Source organism: Schistocerca americana, chromosome 5 (assembly GCF_021461395.2).
Source record: "Schistocerca americana isolate TAMUIC-IGC-003095 chromosome 5, iqSchAmer2.1, whole genome shotgun sequence".
Lineage (NCBI taxonomy): Eukaryota > Metazoa > Arthropoda > Insecta > Orthoptera > Acrididae > Schistocerca > Schistocerca americana.
The window spans coordinates 460,511,364-460,527,698 of record NC_060123.1 but is presented as its reverse complement, the minus strand read 5'-3'; the positions used below and the strand labels follow the sequence as shown (position 1 = coordinate 460,527,698).

Below are 16,335 nucleotides of genomic sequence, written 5' to 3'. Positions count from 1 at the left end.
AATCACGACCCATCCTCACAGCTTCATTTCTGTCAGTACCTCATCTCCTACCTTCCAAACTTCACAGAAGCTCTCCTGCAGACCTTGCAGAACTAGTATTCCTGGAAGAAAGGATATTGCAGAGACATTGCTCAACTAAAGCATAGGGGACATTTCCAGAATAAGTTTTTCACTCTGCAGCAGAGTGTGCACTGATATGAAAGTAGGAGATGAGGTACTGACAGAATTCAATCTATGAGGAGGGGTTTTGAGTCATCCTTGGGTAGCTCGGTCAGTAGAGCACTTGCCTGCAAAATGCAAAGGTCCCAAGTTTGAGCCTTGATCCGTCACACAGTTTTAAGCTGCCAGGAAGTTTCATGAATAAAAATGTTTTAATCCATAATTCAAAGAATATGGTTGTTGTTGTTTTTGTTGTGGTCTTCAGTCCTGAGACTGGTTTGATCCAGCTCTCCATGCTACTCTATCCTGTGTAAGCTTCTTCATCTCCCAGTACCTACTGCAACCTACATCCTTCTGAATCTGCTTGGTGGATTCATCTCTTGGTCTCCCTCTATGATTTTTACCCTCCACGCTGCCCTCCAATACTAAATTGGTGATCCCTTGATGCCTCAGAACATGTCCTACCAACCGATCCCTTCTCCTAGTCAAGTTGTGCCACAAACTTCTCTTCTCCCCAATCCTATTCAACACCTCCTCATTAGTTATGTGATCTACCCATCTAATCTTCAGCATTCTTCTGTAGCACCACATTTCAAAAGCTATTCTCTTCTTGTCTAAACTATTTATCATCCATGTTTCACTTCCATACATGGCCACACTCCATACAAATACTTTCAGAAATGACTTCCTGACGCTTAAATCTATACTCGATGTTAACAAATTTCTCTTCTTCAGAAATGCTTCCCTTGCCATTGCCAGTCTACATTTTATATCCTCTCTACTTCGACCATCATCAGTTATTTTGCTCCCCAAATAGCAAAACTCCTGTACTACTTTAAGTGTCTCGTTTCCTAATCTAATACCCTCAGCATCACTGGACTTAATTCGACTACGTTCCATTATCCTCGGTTTGCTTTTGTTGATGTTCATCTTATATCCTCCTTTCAAGACACTATCTATTCCGTTCAACTGCTCTTCCAAGTCCTTTGCTGTCTCTGACAGAATTACAATGTCATCGGCGAACCTAAAAGTTTTTATTTCTTCTCCATGGATTTTAATACCTACTCCAAATTTTTCTTTTGTTTCCTTCACTGCTTGCTCAATATACAGATTGAATAACATCAGGAAGAGGCTACAACCCTGTCTTACTCCCTTCCCAACAACTGCTTCCCGTTCATGCCCCTCAACTCTTATAACTGCCATTTGGTTTCTATACAAATTGTAAATAGCTTTTTGCTCCCTATATTTTACCCCTGCCACCTTCATAATTTGAAAGAGAGTATTCCAGTCAACATTGTCGAAAGCTTTCTCTAAGTCTACAAATGCTAGAAACGTAGGTTTGCCTTTCCTTAATCTAGCTTCTAAGATAAGTGGAAGGGTCAGTATTGCCTCACATGTTCCAATATTTCTACGGAATCCAAACTGATCTTCCCCAAGGTCGGCTTCTACTACTTTTTCCATTCGCCTGTAAAGAATACGCGTTAGTATTTTGCATCCGTGACTTATTAAACTGATTGTTCGGTAATTTTCACATCTGTCAGCACCTGCTTTCTTTGGGATCGGAATTATTATATTCTTCTTGAAGTCTGAGGGTATTTCGCCTGTCTCATACAGCTTGCTCACCAGATGGTAGAGGTTTGTCAGGACTGGCTCTCCCAAGGCCGTCAGTAGTTCTAATGGAATGCTGTCTACTCCCGGGGCCTTGTTTCGACTCAGGTCTTTCAGTGCTCTGTCAAACTCCTAACGCAGTATCATATGGTAAACTATGTGAATGAATATTTTAGCAGTAACTATTAAACTGCAAAACAACTCATAGAAACACATAGCGTGACACTGAAAAACTATGTACCTAACATAATGCTGCTGGTACCCTTCTTCAAGAAGTGAGTGAGTGGCATGACATACTAATAAAGACAGCTATATGAGCTTCCAGGGTATTTGCTGAAGGACTCCATAAGCATTACTAATCCACCTATATAAGTAGTCTTAAAGCATTCTCATGTAACATGAGAAATGATCCATTAACACTTTATTGCTGTTGAGAGCAACTGAAACATGTCAAAGTGAAATAAGTGATGCAAAAAACGTTGAAAATCACAGACCTGTTTCTCTGTAATCCTTATCAAAAATAAAACTCAGGTGATGGGTTACTAATTTTAAAAGAACCAGCTGCAGCAAAATGTACAGCACCCATCTCCACAACCTGAGCAAACTGATTGACAAATAGATTACTTAGTAGTGTTTTAAAAATAATAACAATAATAGAATATAAAATTTAAAAAAAACTTTATGCACTGGAAACAAAGGGAGTATTCAATAAATGACTTCAATCTTAACTAGAAAACAGTGACAGAGTGCAATGGGTAGAGATACTTCAAATGGATCTAAATGTATACACAAACATATTTTTGGATCAAAATACATGGTCCAATCACATCACTGTGCCCATCTCCTATGTTTGATGTCAGTAAGCCAACTCACAAACAAGAGGTGACAGCACTAGCAATGGAGGGTATATAAAGCATGTAGGGTGGAAGGAGGAATAGTGCACTCGACATAATGTGAAAACAAGAATGATTTATCTGATGTCCAGCAGGGCATGATCATTGGCTTTCAAGCCATGGGTGGAAGCATTCCCAAAATGGACAAGTTTGTAAACTGTTTGCATACTGTCATGGTTAAATTATACCATGCATGGCAGAATGATGCTATCTGAAACTGGCACCAAGGCAACTCACCATACGCCATAGATGACAGGGGTGAATGATGGCTGCTGAGGTGTGTCCGGGCAAACAGACATGCAACTGTTGAGCAACTGACCACCCAAATGAACCAAGGAGCTACCAACAGTGTCTCCTCATTGCTGTTCACTGTTCAGTAAACACTGGTGCATATAGGCCTCTGCAGCATGTGCCTGGTTAGTGCATGCATGCTGTATGCTGTTCATCAGCAACAAAGGATGGAAATTGCATGCCAATATCACAACTGGACATCCACAGAGTGGTGACAGGTTGCCTTTTCAGAGGAATGGTGTTTTATTCTCCACTGGACAGATGGACATTGGTGTGAGCAGCATGAAAAATCTGAAAGCAAACACCCTGCAACAATCATCAGAAGTGGCCAGGACAGAGGGCATTCCCTGAGTAATCTTGTCTTTCTGGAAGACACAATGAATCAACATTAGTACACATTTATCCTTGGTCACCATATCTTGTTTATTCTCATCATGATGGCATCTACCAGGAGGGCAATGCAAAGTGTCACACAGCTTGCAGTGTATGTGTGTGATTCGAAGAGGACCCCTCTCCACCAAATTCCTCATATTTAAATCCAATAAAGAATAGCACTTTGATTGAACTGTTCATGCCATGGATCCTCAATCAAGGAACCTAATAGAACTGGTCATGGCACTGGAGTTGACATGGTTCCAAATCCCTGTTCGTACCTTCCACAGGCTCACTGACTCTCTTGCTGTATCTCTCGCAGTGGTCTGCACTGCAAAAGATGATTATTCAGACTTTTGCAGGTGGTCACATTAATACGACTGGACAGTGTATGTACAGCAGATGTCCTTGAGGGAAATTAATGTAATCCAGTATTGTTCTTAACTTACACTGATGAATTCCAAAACAAACTTACACTGATGAATTCCAAATCATGTCACACAATGGAAAGCAGCACAGTTTGCTAATGACATTAAAATAATCACTGCTGAGTTATTAGCCATATAAAGAGAGAAGGGTGATGAAGCATTTACAGTGATAATTGAACAATCAATAAATAACAAAGTATCCTTCCATGTAAAGAAAGTAAATAGCATGAACTTCTGCATAAATGAGGCTCTATACAGAAGTAAATTAAAAATTAATGGTGATCCCACAGACTGTGTAACCAATACAACTCTTTTTTGGATATACATTGACCAGCAACTAAAATTAGATCAACAAGTCAATATGCTACTTTGGCAAATAATTTTCAAATCAGGGTATGTCCTTTGAATATTGGAACAAGTGCATGACAGTTTGTGTGGAAAAATAACATTCTTTGGCCACACACGGTGGGCAAAATAAAACTGGCCCAGAAAATATTTATAAGACTGGTGTGGAGTTGGCTTTTGTTAATGAACAGGAGAAATGCCCATCACAGAAAATGCTGGAAGCTGTGATTTCAATGCATCAATCAGTTACTGTCAGATGTCTGCATATGTGCATCTCCATCATGCTCAGTCCTGAGCACTTCACTGTGAGTGAGTGAGAGGAACAGATGTGTTTAGTGACCAGTGGAATGCAACACAGAATTGTGTTCATAATAAATCAATGTGTGTTCTTTGTTGAATGTTATATGATGCATAGTTGTGCAAAATGTGTGCAGAACTGTTTGCACAAGAGATTAAGACTGATCTGTTTTGGCAAAACCTCCAGGAAAGCCTGAAATGCAAAATTCAGCAGCAAAATGTTTTAAAATGGGCTCTGTAGCCAATAAAACCATAACTATTTGAAAAGAGTTCAAACACCACAAAAAACTGCTGGAGTGAAGTTCTGGACCAGTTTTATCAAATGTGTCAAATGGACTTCATTGTTTTCAATTGCTTAAAACATTTGGTATTTTTGCTTTTTAACATGATTTATTTTCCAAACCATAACTGTCATAATGATTCAGCCACTTATGTCCACCACAACCTATTTTTTTCCTTTTTCTTTTTTTTTTAAGTTATCAGAGTCATATAAAATGTCCACCTTTAAAAATCTTATTAAATAGTGGTTGTTAAAGCTATTATACTCACATTACTCATACTTTAGTTGTTCCTCAGGACTAAGTATAATTTGTTTTAGTGAATATTATACAGAATATCAGGGGCAGATGGATAAGGGCATATGTGTCAGAGTTTGAGATTAGGAACCATGATTTGCATGATTTCAACGGGTAAGCACACAACTCTGAACATATGATGCAGCAAAACTGTCATGAAGTTCACAATTTCATACTTTTATGGAAAGCATGAGAAAACCAAAGTATGTCTTTTGTACACGAAAACATTGTGAGAATAGCCAATGCATTGTGAGCTAGTGAGAACAATCCAGAACAACAACCAAGAGAGAAACCTAGATATAATAGTGAGATCAATACAGCATGAAATGAACTCAGCAAAGCAATAGGGTCAGTAGACTGCAGTGTAGCTGCTTGGTGGTGGCTAGTACTGTGATTAAATAGCAAGAGATACTGCCTATCTCCATATGGCTTCGGCATAAAGTGTTTTCACTGGGCATAGTGCAAATTGGTGTTGGTACAAGTCAACCGCATGCAGCTACTCTGGCAGGTTCAGCATGTTCATTGCCATACCACCAACTGTGGGAGACACAAATGCTTGGAAACATAAGGGTCAAATGTTATGAAGTCAATGTGTTGTAGAATATCTGTGGAAGTGGTATCCAAGAACCCCTGAAACTGATTCATTATGTTTATAGATGCTAACATTAGACAGTAGGCAAGCCTGACCAATTTTAAGCTGCAAGTCATGAAAGCTGGTGATAGGAAGCTCCACTACTGCACTATAGATTGGAAGATCTTCACATATGTATTTAGCTGCAACATGATGGAGCACCTGCTCACTTTCACCTCTTGCCCATGAAGAATGTGTCACGAGAATGAGATGGTCCTGATTCATGCCTGGCCAGTCTGTTCACCTGATCTAATGTAACTACATTCATTCTGGTGTAGTCAAGTGAAAAGTTTTTTTTTTTTAAGATGACCATTCAGACAGAAAAAAGAAAAATTCTTACTGCCTATGATATTGTTTCAAGAACCATAGTGGTTGAATGGATACGACAGACTTTTTTGCAAAGATCTCATGCCTGAGTAGAAGCTGGGGGATGCTTCTTTGGACAAGTAATGTGAATTAAAAATTTAGTGCAAGTTTTACACACAAATAAAATTATTGTCAAAATATGTTTTTTTGATTGTTAGTTAATTAATAGTATATCTTAATTTTCTTCATAACTTGCAACTCAGTCATTCCCTGACCAAGGTTTCCTACCTCAAACTGATACATTTTCCCTTCTCAATCACCCACAGAAATCTGTATCATCATCATCATACAAACAATCTCATGTGAGATATCATTTGAGTACTACTATCAGATAAAATGCTTGTTACAGAAGACTACAGAGGAAATTCACTCAGCATTTAGAATACATATTGTCTGTTTTGTCTGGTCATCTCAGGTGTTTTTAAGTCCAGCAGTGTATGTCATTTAGTCATTTAGTCTTCTTAAAAAGTATTTCCATGCCTCTCTTCTCTGTTCTGCAAGGATGAGCCTTTGTTCCAAAAGGTGATGGTTCATCTTTTCTTGTGCATGACTATGGAGGCCATGCTACATTTCATGCCAAAAAACAGACTTTTGTCAATAATTTTGCAGTTTGAAGATGCACTTGTTACTAATTATTTATCAAAAGATGAACTTATAGGTTTTTATTTTGAATAGTAAGATGAAATTATACTTTAAGTTACATAGTAAATTATAATATAAGCCATACCATTTCTCGATGGCCGTGCCTTCCTCATCCATTGAGTTAGCTCATGTACAAAGTCAAAAAAGAAATCAGTCTCAGGCACTGAGAAAACTTTATCCCAGACTTTCACAAAAAGACTGAAGCCTTCCCAGGATTGGAGTTTCAAGCGTTCTGCCACATTTCTACTGAAGTCTTCAGCGCGAGTTGTTGAATCTACTTGGAAAGCCTAGAAAAGACAGCTTTCATCACTTAAAGACAACACCTTAGATAAGCAAGCAAAACTAAAAATTAGTCACCTCCAGAAACCTTGATAGTGGCCACAGTCCATTAAGGAAGAGAGTTCACAATCTGCTTCAGTTATGCCATTACCAGCAGGGGCCACTCACTGATGAGATCCCACAGAGCTACCAAATAGCATGGATGGTGACTGCTACTCTACTTCTGGTTTATGTAATCTTCATCAGTGAGAAGTGATCAATACACTGCAGTCTACATGAGGTGACAAAGGTCATAGGATATCTCCTAATATCATGTCAGACCTCCTTTTGCATGGTGTACTGCAGCAACTCGATATGACATGGACTATCAAGGTGTTGGAAGTCGCTGCAGATATACTGAGCTGTGCTGCTACCTCTACAGCTGTCCATAATTGCAAATGTGGTGCTGGCAAAGGATTTTGTGCAAGAATTGACTCTCAATTATGTCTGATAAGTTTTCCATGGGATTCATGACAGGCAGTCTTGGTGGCCAAATTATTTGCTCAAATTGTCCAGAATATTCTTCAAACCAATCACAAACAATTATGGCCCACTGATATTGCACATTGTCATCCACAAAAATTCCATTGTTGTTGGGAACTTGAAGTCAATGAATTGCTGCAAATGGTCTCCAACAGGTTTACTTGGACAAGAGGCCCCAGTCTATTCCATGTAAACACAGCCCACAGCATTATGGAGCCACCACTGCTAGCAAAGTGCCTTGTTGACAACTTGGGTCATTGGCTTCATGGGGTTTGCATCACATTTGAACCCTGCCATCAGTTCTTATCAGCTGAAATTGAAATTCATCTGATTAAGCCATGGTTTTCCAATCATCTAGGGTGCAAACAATATGGCCATGAGCTCAGGAGGGGTGCTGCAGGCGATGTCGCACTGTTAGCGATGTTGTCTGCTGCCATAACCCATTAATGTCAAATTTTGCCACATTGTCCTAACAGAGATTTGGTTGTCTGTCCCATATTGATTTGGCAGTTATTTTACACAGTGTTGCTTGTCTATTAGCACTGACAACTCTATGCAAATGCCACTGCTCTCCATCGTTAAGTGAAGGCTGATCACAGCGAGAGGTAATGCCTGAAATCTGGTACTCTCAGCACACTCTTGACACTGTGGATCTAAGAATATTGAATTCCCTAATGAGTTCCGAAATGGAACATCCTATGAATGCATCTCAACTACCATTCTGCATTCAAAGTCTCTTAATTCCCGTTGTGCGGTGATAATCATGTCAGTAATCTCTTCACATAAATCATCTGAGTACAAACAACAGCTCCACCAATTCACTGTCCTTTTATAACCTGTGTACACGATATTACTGCCACATGCATATATGTGCACATTACTATCTGATGACTTTTGTCACCTCTGTGTATTATCTCATCCTCCTGGGGAGACGTTTAGCAATGTTGGCAAACATGACAACAGGAAAATAGTTTTATGATCAGAATGTACAGCTAATTACAGCTCATTTTGATGTTTTCTCTCATGTTAAGCACTATTTTGCATTTTTACGGCAGATTTCACTTTGGAAAGCACAGAATTCAGACAAATGCATTATTATGTTTCCATAAAGGTTAATCAGATTAAAAAAGGTGACCACATTATGTTAAAAAGATAGATATTTTCTAAAAATGTAACTCATTACATGTTGTTATAAAATTATGGGACAGAATTAATGACCAGTACTTACATTCAGAAGGAAAAATGTTTAGCACTGCCAGCAGACATATATAAAAGTACACAAAATTATCCTAGATTTTGAAACTAGTTGCTTCCTCAGAGAGGAAACAGGGACTGGTTTGGGGAAGTTAAAAATGAAGTAAAGGTCACTCATGCTCCAGGGTGGGAGGGTCCTACTTAATGTATGCACAAAGGGAACTAACTGTTCTAGAAGCTACGATGATTTTGTGTACTTTTATACAAATTTATTGGTAATGCTAAAAATTTTGCCTACTGTAGACAAGTTATGGCCACCAGTTGCACCTCATACATCATTAGCAACTGGATTTTCTTTTTGGTCTGTAGCGGATATGCTGAGTCGCAGATAGGCACAACAAAAAGACTGTCACAAAATAAGCTTTCAGCCAACAAGGCCTATGTCAAAAATAGATCTCGATCTCTCTCTCTCTCTCTCTCTCTCTCTCTCTCTCTCTCCCTCTCACACACACACACACGCACACACTACCACACATGACCGCAGCCTCTGGCAGCTGAAGCTGGATAATGAGCAGCTGCAGCAACAGCAGCTGTGTGTGATGGGAGAGGCAACTGGGTGGGGATAAAGAGGAGGCTGGAGTGGGCAGGTGGAGGGGTGGGTGACAGGGAAGTACTCCTGGGGAGTGTGCTGGGATGAGGTGGAGAGAGGGTAGGGCAGCTAGGTGCAGTCGGGAGGCTAGACAGAGGGCAGTGGAAAGAGAGGGGGAGGGGGGGGGGCGGAGAAGGTAGTGGAAAAGGAGAGAAGTAAATAGACTGTTTGTGTCAATGGAGTAGAGGGCTGTGTAGTACTGGAATGGGAAAATGGAAAGGGCTACACAGATGAGGACAATAATGAATTAAGGTTGAAGCCAGGGGGGTTATGAGAATGTAGGATATTTTGCTACGTTCCTGAAACCCTCCTGGCCTCAACCTTCGTCAGTCATTGTCCTCACCCATATAGCCCCTTCCCTTTTCCTGGTCCAGTACTACACAGCTCTCTATTCCACCAACACACTCAGTCTTTTTACTTCTCTCCTTTTCCACAACGTCCCTCCACCCCCCCCCCCCCCCTCCACCCCCCCAATCCCTCTCCCCTGTCTCCATCTAACCCCCCAACAGCACCTAGCTGCCCTACCCTCTCTCCACCTCATCCCTGCATGCTCCCCAGCAGCACTTCACTATCCCCCATCCCTACTATGCTACCCCTCCCACTCCCTTCCCCAGCCTCCTCCTTACCTCCACCCAGTTGCTTCTCCCAACATGCACTGCTGCTGCTGCTCACAGCCTGGCTTCAGCTGCAGGAGACTGTGGTCATGTGTGAGTGAGTTGCATTTGCACGAGTGTGTGTGTGTGTGTCATCTATTTTTGACAAGGGCCTTGTTGGCTGAAAGCTCATTTTGTGACAGTCATTTTGTTGTGGCTATCTGCGACTCAGCATCTCTGCTATATAGTGAGTAGCAACCATGATTTTCATAATATTGTTACATTTGATCCTGGATTTTCCATTGTTTGAATTTTATTTTTGATATCATTATAAGTTACATAAGATAAGATCTGTAGCATTACACTTTTAATAACATTCTTTATGTTTACATATGAGGTTCCAATAAATGAACATGTTGCATGGTATAAGTTTTCATTCAAACATAGAAGTCAGCTTACCTCATCACTGTCATCAGGGAAATATACTTTATGAAATATTCTTGTGGTCTTGTGCTGTATTGCCTCAACCTCAACCTGATGAGGAGGATGCTTCCTCTGGCCATATCTCATTGTCCTCTGTAAGCGATTTATGCAAGTTTTGGCAATTGGATGACTGCGTGTCATTAAAAATTGCATCAGATCCTGAAACATTAAGATTTAAATATATTATATAGATCTCCTATAATATTGGGCTGATGCATAAGTTTTTAGTGGTTTCCTTAAGTGTAATAAACACAACAGATACACATAACAGAGGCTTAAGTCATCAATAATATATTCCCCTTCGCTATTTACAACAGTCTGCCAATGCTGGGGGAACTTCTACAACTGTAGAAATCACATGGTTTTGAGGTGAAGAACTCGTCGATCCATGTTTGGACCACATTTTCATCCAGAAAGGAAGTTCCTTAAAGAATGTTTGATAGAGAGTGGTAAAGGTGAAAATCTGAGGATGCAAGATCAGGCGAATAAGGTGGCTCTGGAATGACCTCCCAACCCAGCTCCTGTATAGCGTTTTTTTGTTGGTCTAGTAGAATGTGGGCAGGCATAAATGTCAGCAGTGATGGGTACACTCCGGGGAAGCAATTTGTTGTACACCACACAGTCGTTTTCCACCCGATGCATAACATTATCTTTTGTGGATGCATACAAGTCTTTAAATGGGGAGTTGGAGCTTTGTTTGGGCTCAACCATTCCTTTTTTCCCCTTATGTTAGCATAAAGACACATTTCTCAACACCAGTAATGACACAGGATAGAAATTGTTGGTGTTGTTCATGAGCCAATTGATAACAAGCAAGCAGAGATGCACATATGGCCACCCACTAATTTTTGTGATTTTGGCTTAGAGAATGCAGTTTCCATACACTGGGCAATTTTTGTATCTTCCCCATTGCATGAAAATGTCAACGATGATCACAGTTCATCAAATTTGCCAGCTCTCAAGTACACTGACTTGGATCACTGTGGATTAATGCATTTAAACAATCATCATCAAACCACAAAGATCTTTCTGAATGTGGAGAGTCACTAGCATCACAACAAACCTATTTAAAACAAAAAAACCATTTTCTTGCCTTGCTCTGTCCACTGGCATTATCCCCATACAGGGTGCAAATGTTTCTGGCTGCCTCCACTACTGTCACCCCTCCACTGAACTCAAACAGAAGAATATGTATGAAATGTTCCAATTTCTCCACTTGGGATTCCATTTTCTAACATCCACAGCTCCACTCATTATCTCCAAAAGACAAAATGACATTATGCAAACTCAGATAGCAACAGTGAACTACAAATAAAAAATGACAATCAATAAATTAACCTGTAGCAACCAGAATACATACATATGATGATTCAACTGACTTGATGTTTTTAATCATCTGATCAGTAGGCAACATTTGCAAATGACATATATGGTATGTGATAAACTTATTTTAATTATTGATTTTAAAATCTTAGGTATCCTGCAACTATAATCAGAAGCATAGTCAATGGAACACCACTCAAAACTAGTTTGTAGACAATTACATAAGAAAAGGGCAATCACTCACCTATAGTGGACTGATGTGTGGAACATCGATACACGTAACAGAAAACAGGATTCACATTATCTTATGAGCTCTCACTCTTTTTCTAGTAAAAGTACACACATTCACACAAACAACCAAATAGACACGCCCATGGGCACAACAAGGTTCATTATTGAGTATTGATAGTAGTTGTATGGGCTGATGGAAGTGAGCAGGGGGTAGGGAAGGATTCAGAAGGCAAGGAGAGGGTAGCAGGTTAGAGGGAGACAAGTCTTTTCACAGATAATTCGCTGGCACTAAAACAATATGGAGTTCAGTGAACAGGGTGTACAAGATATATAGAGTGAGGGAGTGTTCTGATTTTCCCAAAACCTAGTCACAGTAGGTCTACCTCTGACCTGATTAGTTGTACTTGACTATTGAGAGCTTTGGTCTTTCTGATGTACATCTGGTTTACATATACTGAAACTGCATTATTGGGAGCTGCGGGTGTATTTAATTGTTATAAAGAAGCATAATAATTCATGAGAGAGGTGACATCTGAGACATTTATTTGCATGCCTAGTGGTCCTGGTTCTTGTGAAGTACCGCACATATAACTTCTCCTTGTTTGTTTAGTTCTGAATTAATGATATTCAAGACCTTTTTTAATTACATAGTCTGTCCTCAACATACTCAGCTTAAGACCTTGATCAGTGTGGAATCTTTCTTCTAGAGAACTTTTATCAAAAATGTATCATTTCCAATGCATATTCTTTGTCCTTTCTTATTTGCACTTTCCATATTGGTGTTTACAACAGACCATTCAAATAAGTCATAGCAGCATGAAATGGAAAAATATCAATTTTGTATTTCTCATTTCAAGAAGCCTTTTCTTAAGAGAGGAGCATGTCTTTAGTTTTCTTTCTTGCAAAATCATTTGTTATTGAAAGAAAGACAGAAAAATCATTGCTCTTCAACAGCAGAATTTTTTTTCTGTTTGGAATCAAACAATTGAATTTTGCAGCTGGTTTGACTATATTCATTATTTTATGGTTACTACCACCATGAAGTATTGTGGCTAAGTTTCAGCTGTCACTATATAAATTGTTTTTACCTACACTTATTGCTGGAAATTTTCAGCTTTTTGGCAATTTTCTCTGTGGGAGGAGTTTTGCTATATATTATTTATTGCCACTGTTTTTCTGCTGCAGCTCCCAGTGCATCAATAGTAAAATGTTTGCAGCTGATTTTGATTTATTGTTGTTTTCTGGAGAAGATTTTTTTGTCCAGCTTTGTTAACACAGTACTTTTCCTTTCTGCATTTTGGGCAATAACTGTTCACTGTACTGAACATTTACACAACTGAAAGCAATTCAAATGGATTTTCATGCACAAAATTTACACTGTTTACACAATTTACCACTTTCTGAATGTTGTTTTTATTTGTCACAGTAGCCCACATATCTGCAGGATTCCTGTTTTCTTGCACAGATTTTGATGTGTTTTGCTGTAGCATGGCTCATGATTTTGTGCTAGAAGCTTGTTTATTTCCATTTGCTGCACACTGATTGTTAATTGCAAAGTCAATAGTCATTCCATCAGTTTCCTAATTTCATCCTTACATTTTAGATAGGTTTTCATTTTGTCACTAGTATCAATATTTTTTTCATAGGGAAACATTGAACCTTTACACTTATCACCATTGAGCAAGCAGTCTCTTCTATGATACTCCACTTGTGTGCAGAACAGAAAGATGGGCTAACTTACACTAACAATCAGTTTAATAAAAGATAGCTGCTGTGCTGGAGAGAGAATGTCTTGTCACCATAACAAATATAATAATTTGTCATGTAAAATGATTTAGTCATTGTTGAAATAATAGACAACCTTCAAGACCTAATTTGTGGTATAAGCATATTTAGCCATGGCCAGAAAATGACTGCTACATGCCTGGGACACTTCATCTTTGAGATCATGCAGACAGAAGGCTTTTGACTTGCCACCAAGTCATCGATGAATCATAAATACTTTTTTAATAAACCTGTAGCTGCCATTGTCAACTGCCATATTCAGCAACATGTTGATAACAGTGGCCCAATAACTATGGTAAATGGTAATAGTGGGCAGATGGAGTATAGCGCAATATGAGCTGATGATTCAGTATTAGACAACAACTAACTGGTGAAAAGCTGCACTGTCCAGAATCACCCCTTGGCTATGTGGCTATGACGTCTAGAAGTAGTTGCCCCACACGCGTAACTCTGCTCATAGTACATCAAACAGAGCAGAAACTAACATGGGTGAAGGAACACTGCCATTGGATTATCAAAGTACACAGAAAGGTCAACTGGACTGTGCAGTCTCACACACATTGGTATTCACTGACAGAAGACTGAGTACATCTAAAACCACATGAGACAAGCCTGCCAACAGGGCACCATTGAGGCATGTGGTGCAGGTATTCTCATTTGAAATGGAGTGCCTGAAATGTCTGTCTTTATCTCTCACCAGTGAACAATACATGTTCTTAATGTCCAATCATGTGTATCCATTTGTTAGCCTACAGCACCAAGCAGGCAACCTATACCTTAGCAAAATACTCCCTAGCTCCCAGACTGCATCATAATGGTTTGAGGAAAATCCATGTACATGAGGTTACTTGTGTGGCCTCCTAGAGCTTTTTATCCTATTCCCATCAGCACATTTGGTATACCATTGAACTAGATGTATGCAACTTGGATCTAGTTCAAACCAGTCTTCTTGAATTCTGGGCAGTGGTTGGGTGATCATGGATCAGAAAGGCTCCCTAAGAGTTTCAATGTTTCATAGAGTTCACAATATGATATGCCACCATAATCATGATAGTGAAAACGGATAATACCTGTTATTAGATAGGTGTTTGTAGTTCAGTTGCTAATGAGTGAATGGTATAATAAAAAAGATACGTAGCCATGAATATGATAGTGGAATGGGTTGCAGAAATAACAGATCAGTACAGACAGAGCAATGAAATTTGCAGTTGATCTACTCCAAAACTCAATGAAAGTTCTCTGAAATTCAAAAAATGGGCGTTCACAATCATTGATGTAAGTAAGAGTGGGTACCTGTACCTCCACAACACACAATTGGACTACATTCTAAGAGCTTTACTCATGACTGAGTCTATTTAACTGTTCTATTTCATACTGATACAAATTGAAACACCCAGGTGTTTGTATAAGTTGAATAATTTTGGCTGTGGCTCATTGATATTGTAGTCATAGGCTGCTACTTTTCTATATTTTGTGAGATGTATGATTTTACATAGTTGCCAATATTTACACCACTTTGAAATCTTGTCAACATCTGGATGGATATCTGAGCTGTTTTTTCCCTTCCCATAGAGTACTTCAGTACAAATAACTGGATCATCTGCAGAACAAACAGATAACATAAGTAGCAATGGCCCAACACAGTTGCCTGGGTCACACCTGGAGTTAGTTCTACTGCTGTCAATGATCTCCATCCACAATAACATGCTGTGTCCTCTCTGTAAGAAATCTTCAACCAATTCATAAATTTTATTTGATACTTTATGAAGATAGTGGAACAGGAGGAGAATATTCCTGCCCTTCAGGTGGAACTAGATAAAGCAAAACAAGATCTGGAAAGTTTGAGAGAGCAGAAGGGAAATGGTGGTGGAAAGTGACAACAGGTCATAGAAGAAGTAGGAATAGGACTTTCTCAGACAGTTTTGCTGTCAATGTGGATCTGTTGTCACAGTTGGAAACTGATCAGCCACAAGTAGATTTAGGGGTAGACAGGACACAACAAAATTTCAAAAAGTCTTCAAAAATTAAGAAGTCGGGAAAAGTTGTGAAAAAGAAGAAAGTTTTGTTGTTAGCTAGTTCACATGGTAGAGGCGTTGGCCAACTACAGCATGAGCAAGGGTCAGGTTACCAAGTCACAAGTTTTTTTAAGCCTAGTGCAAGTCTGGGTCAGGTAATAGAGGGTGTGTGTTCACTTTGCAAAGACTTCACAGAGGAAGACACTGTGGTAATAGTAGGTGGGGTGGGCAATAGCATAGATAGGAACCCTAATTATTCAGTTGAGAGTGACCTAGTAAAGATAGCTTCAGCAACAAGACATGTTAGTGTTGGACTTGTGTCTGTTCTGAGGCACCATGGCCAGCCTCAATAAAACTCTTCTGTCAGTAGAGTTAATTTAGAGGTGGAACAGCTGCTTGGATCAGATATGGGGTCTCATGTCGGAGTGGTTCCTGTTGACTCTGTCAGCAGGTGGGACAATACTGGGCATGGCCTTCTCCTCAACAGGAAAGGGAAGGGAAAACTGTCTGAGCTAATATCAAATAACCTATGGGGGACACTGTCACAAGTGGTAAAATACCAGTAGTTGCAAGTGACAGAACAGCAGTTTTTTCAGGGTAGGGAGGGCAGAAACAAAAGATGTTCAGATACAGGCTGAAAATGACATTCACATT

At 39.5% G+C, this 16,335-nt stretch overlaps 1 protein-coding gene across 1 annotated transcript in view; it reads right to left on the bottom strand.

Annotated features, from left to right (window-relative positions):
- The window catches only part of LOC124616139 (myosin-VIIa-like), a 388,269-nt gene that overhangs the window by 38,986 nt on the left and 332,948 nt on the right, over positions 1-16,335 (bottom strand). Inside the window, exons 33-34 of the mRNA XM_047144413.1 lie at positions 10,304-10,486; positions 6,693-6,894 (exon numbers count right to left, since the gene is read on the bottom strand). Of these exons, the coding sequence (XP_047000369.1) occupies positions 6,693-6,894; positions 10,304-10,486 (385 nt within the window). The remainder of the gene's footprint in view (positions 1-6,692; positions 6,895-10,303; positions 10,487-16,335) is intronic.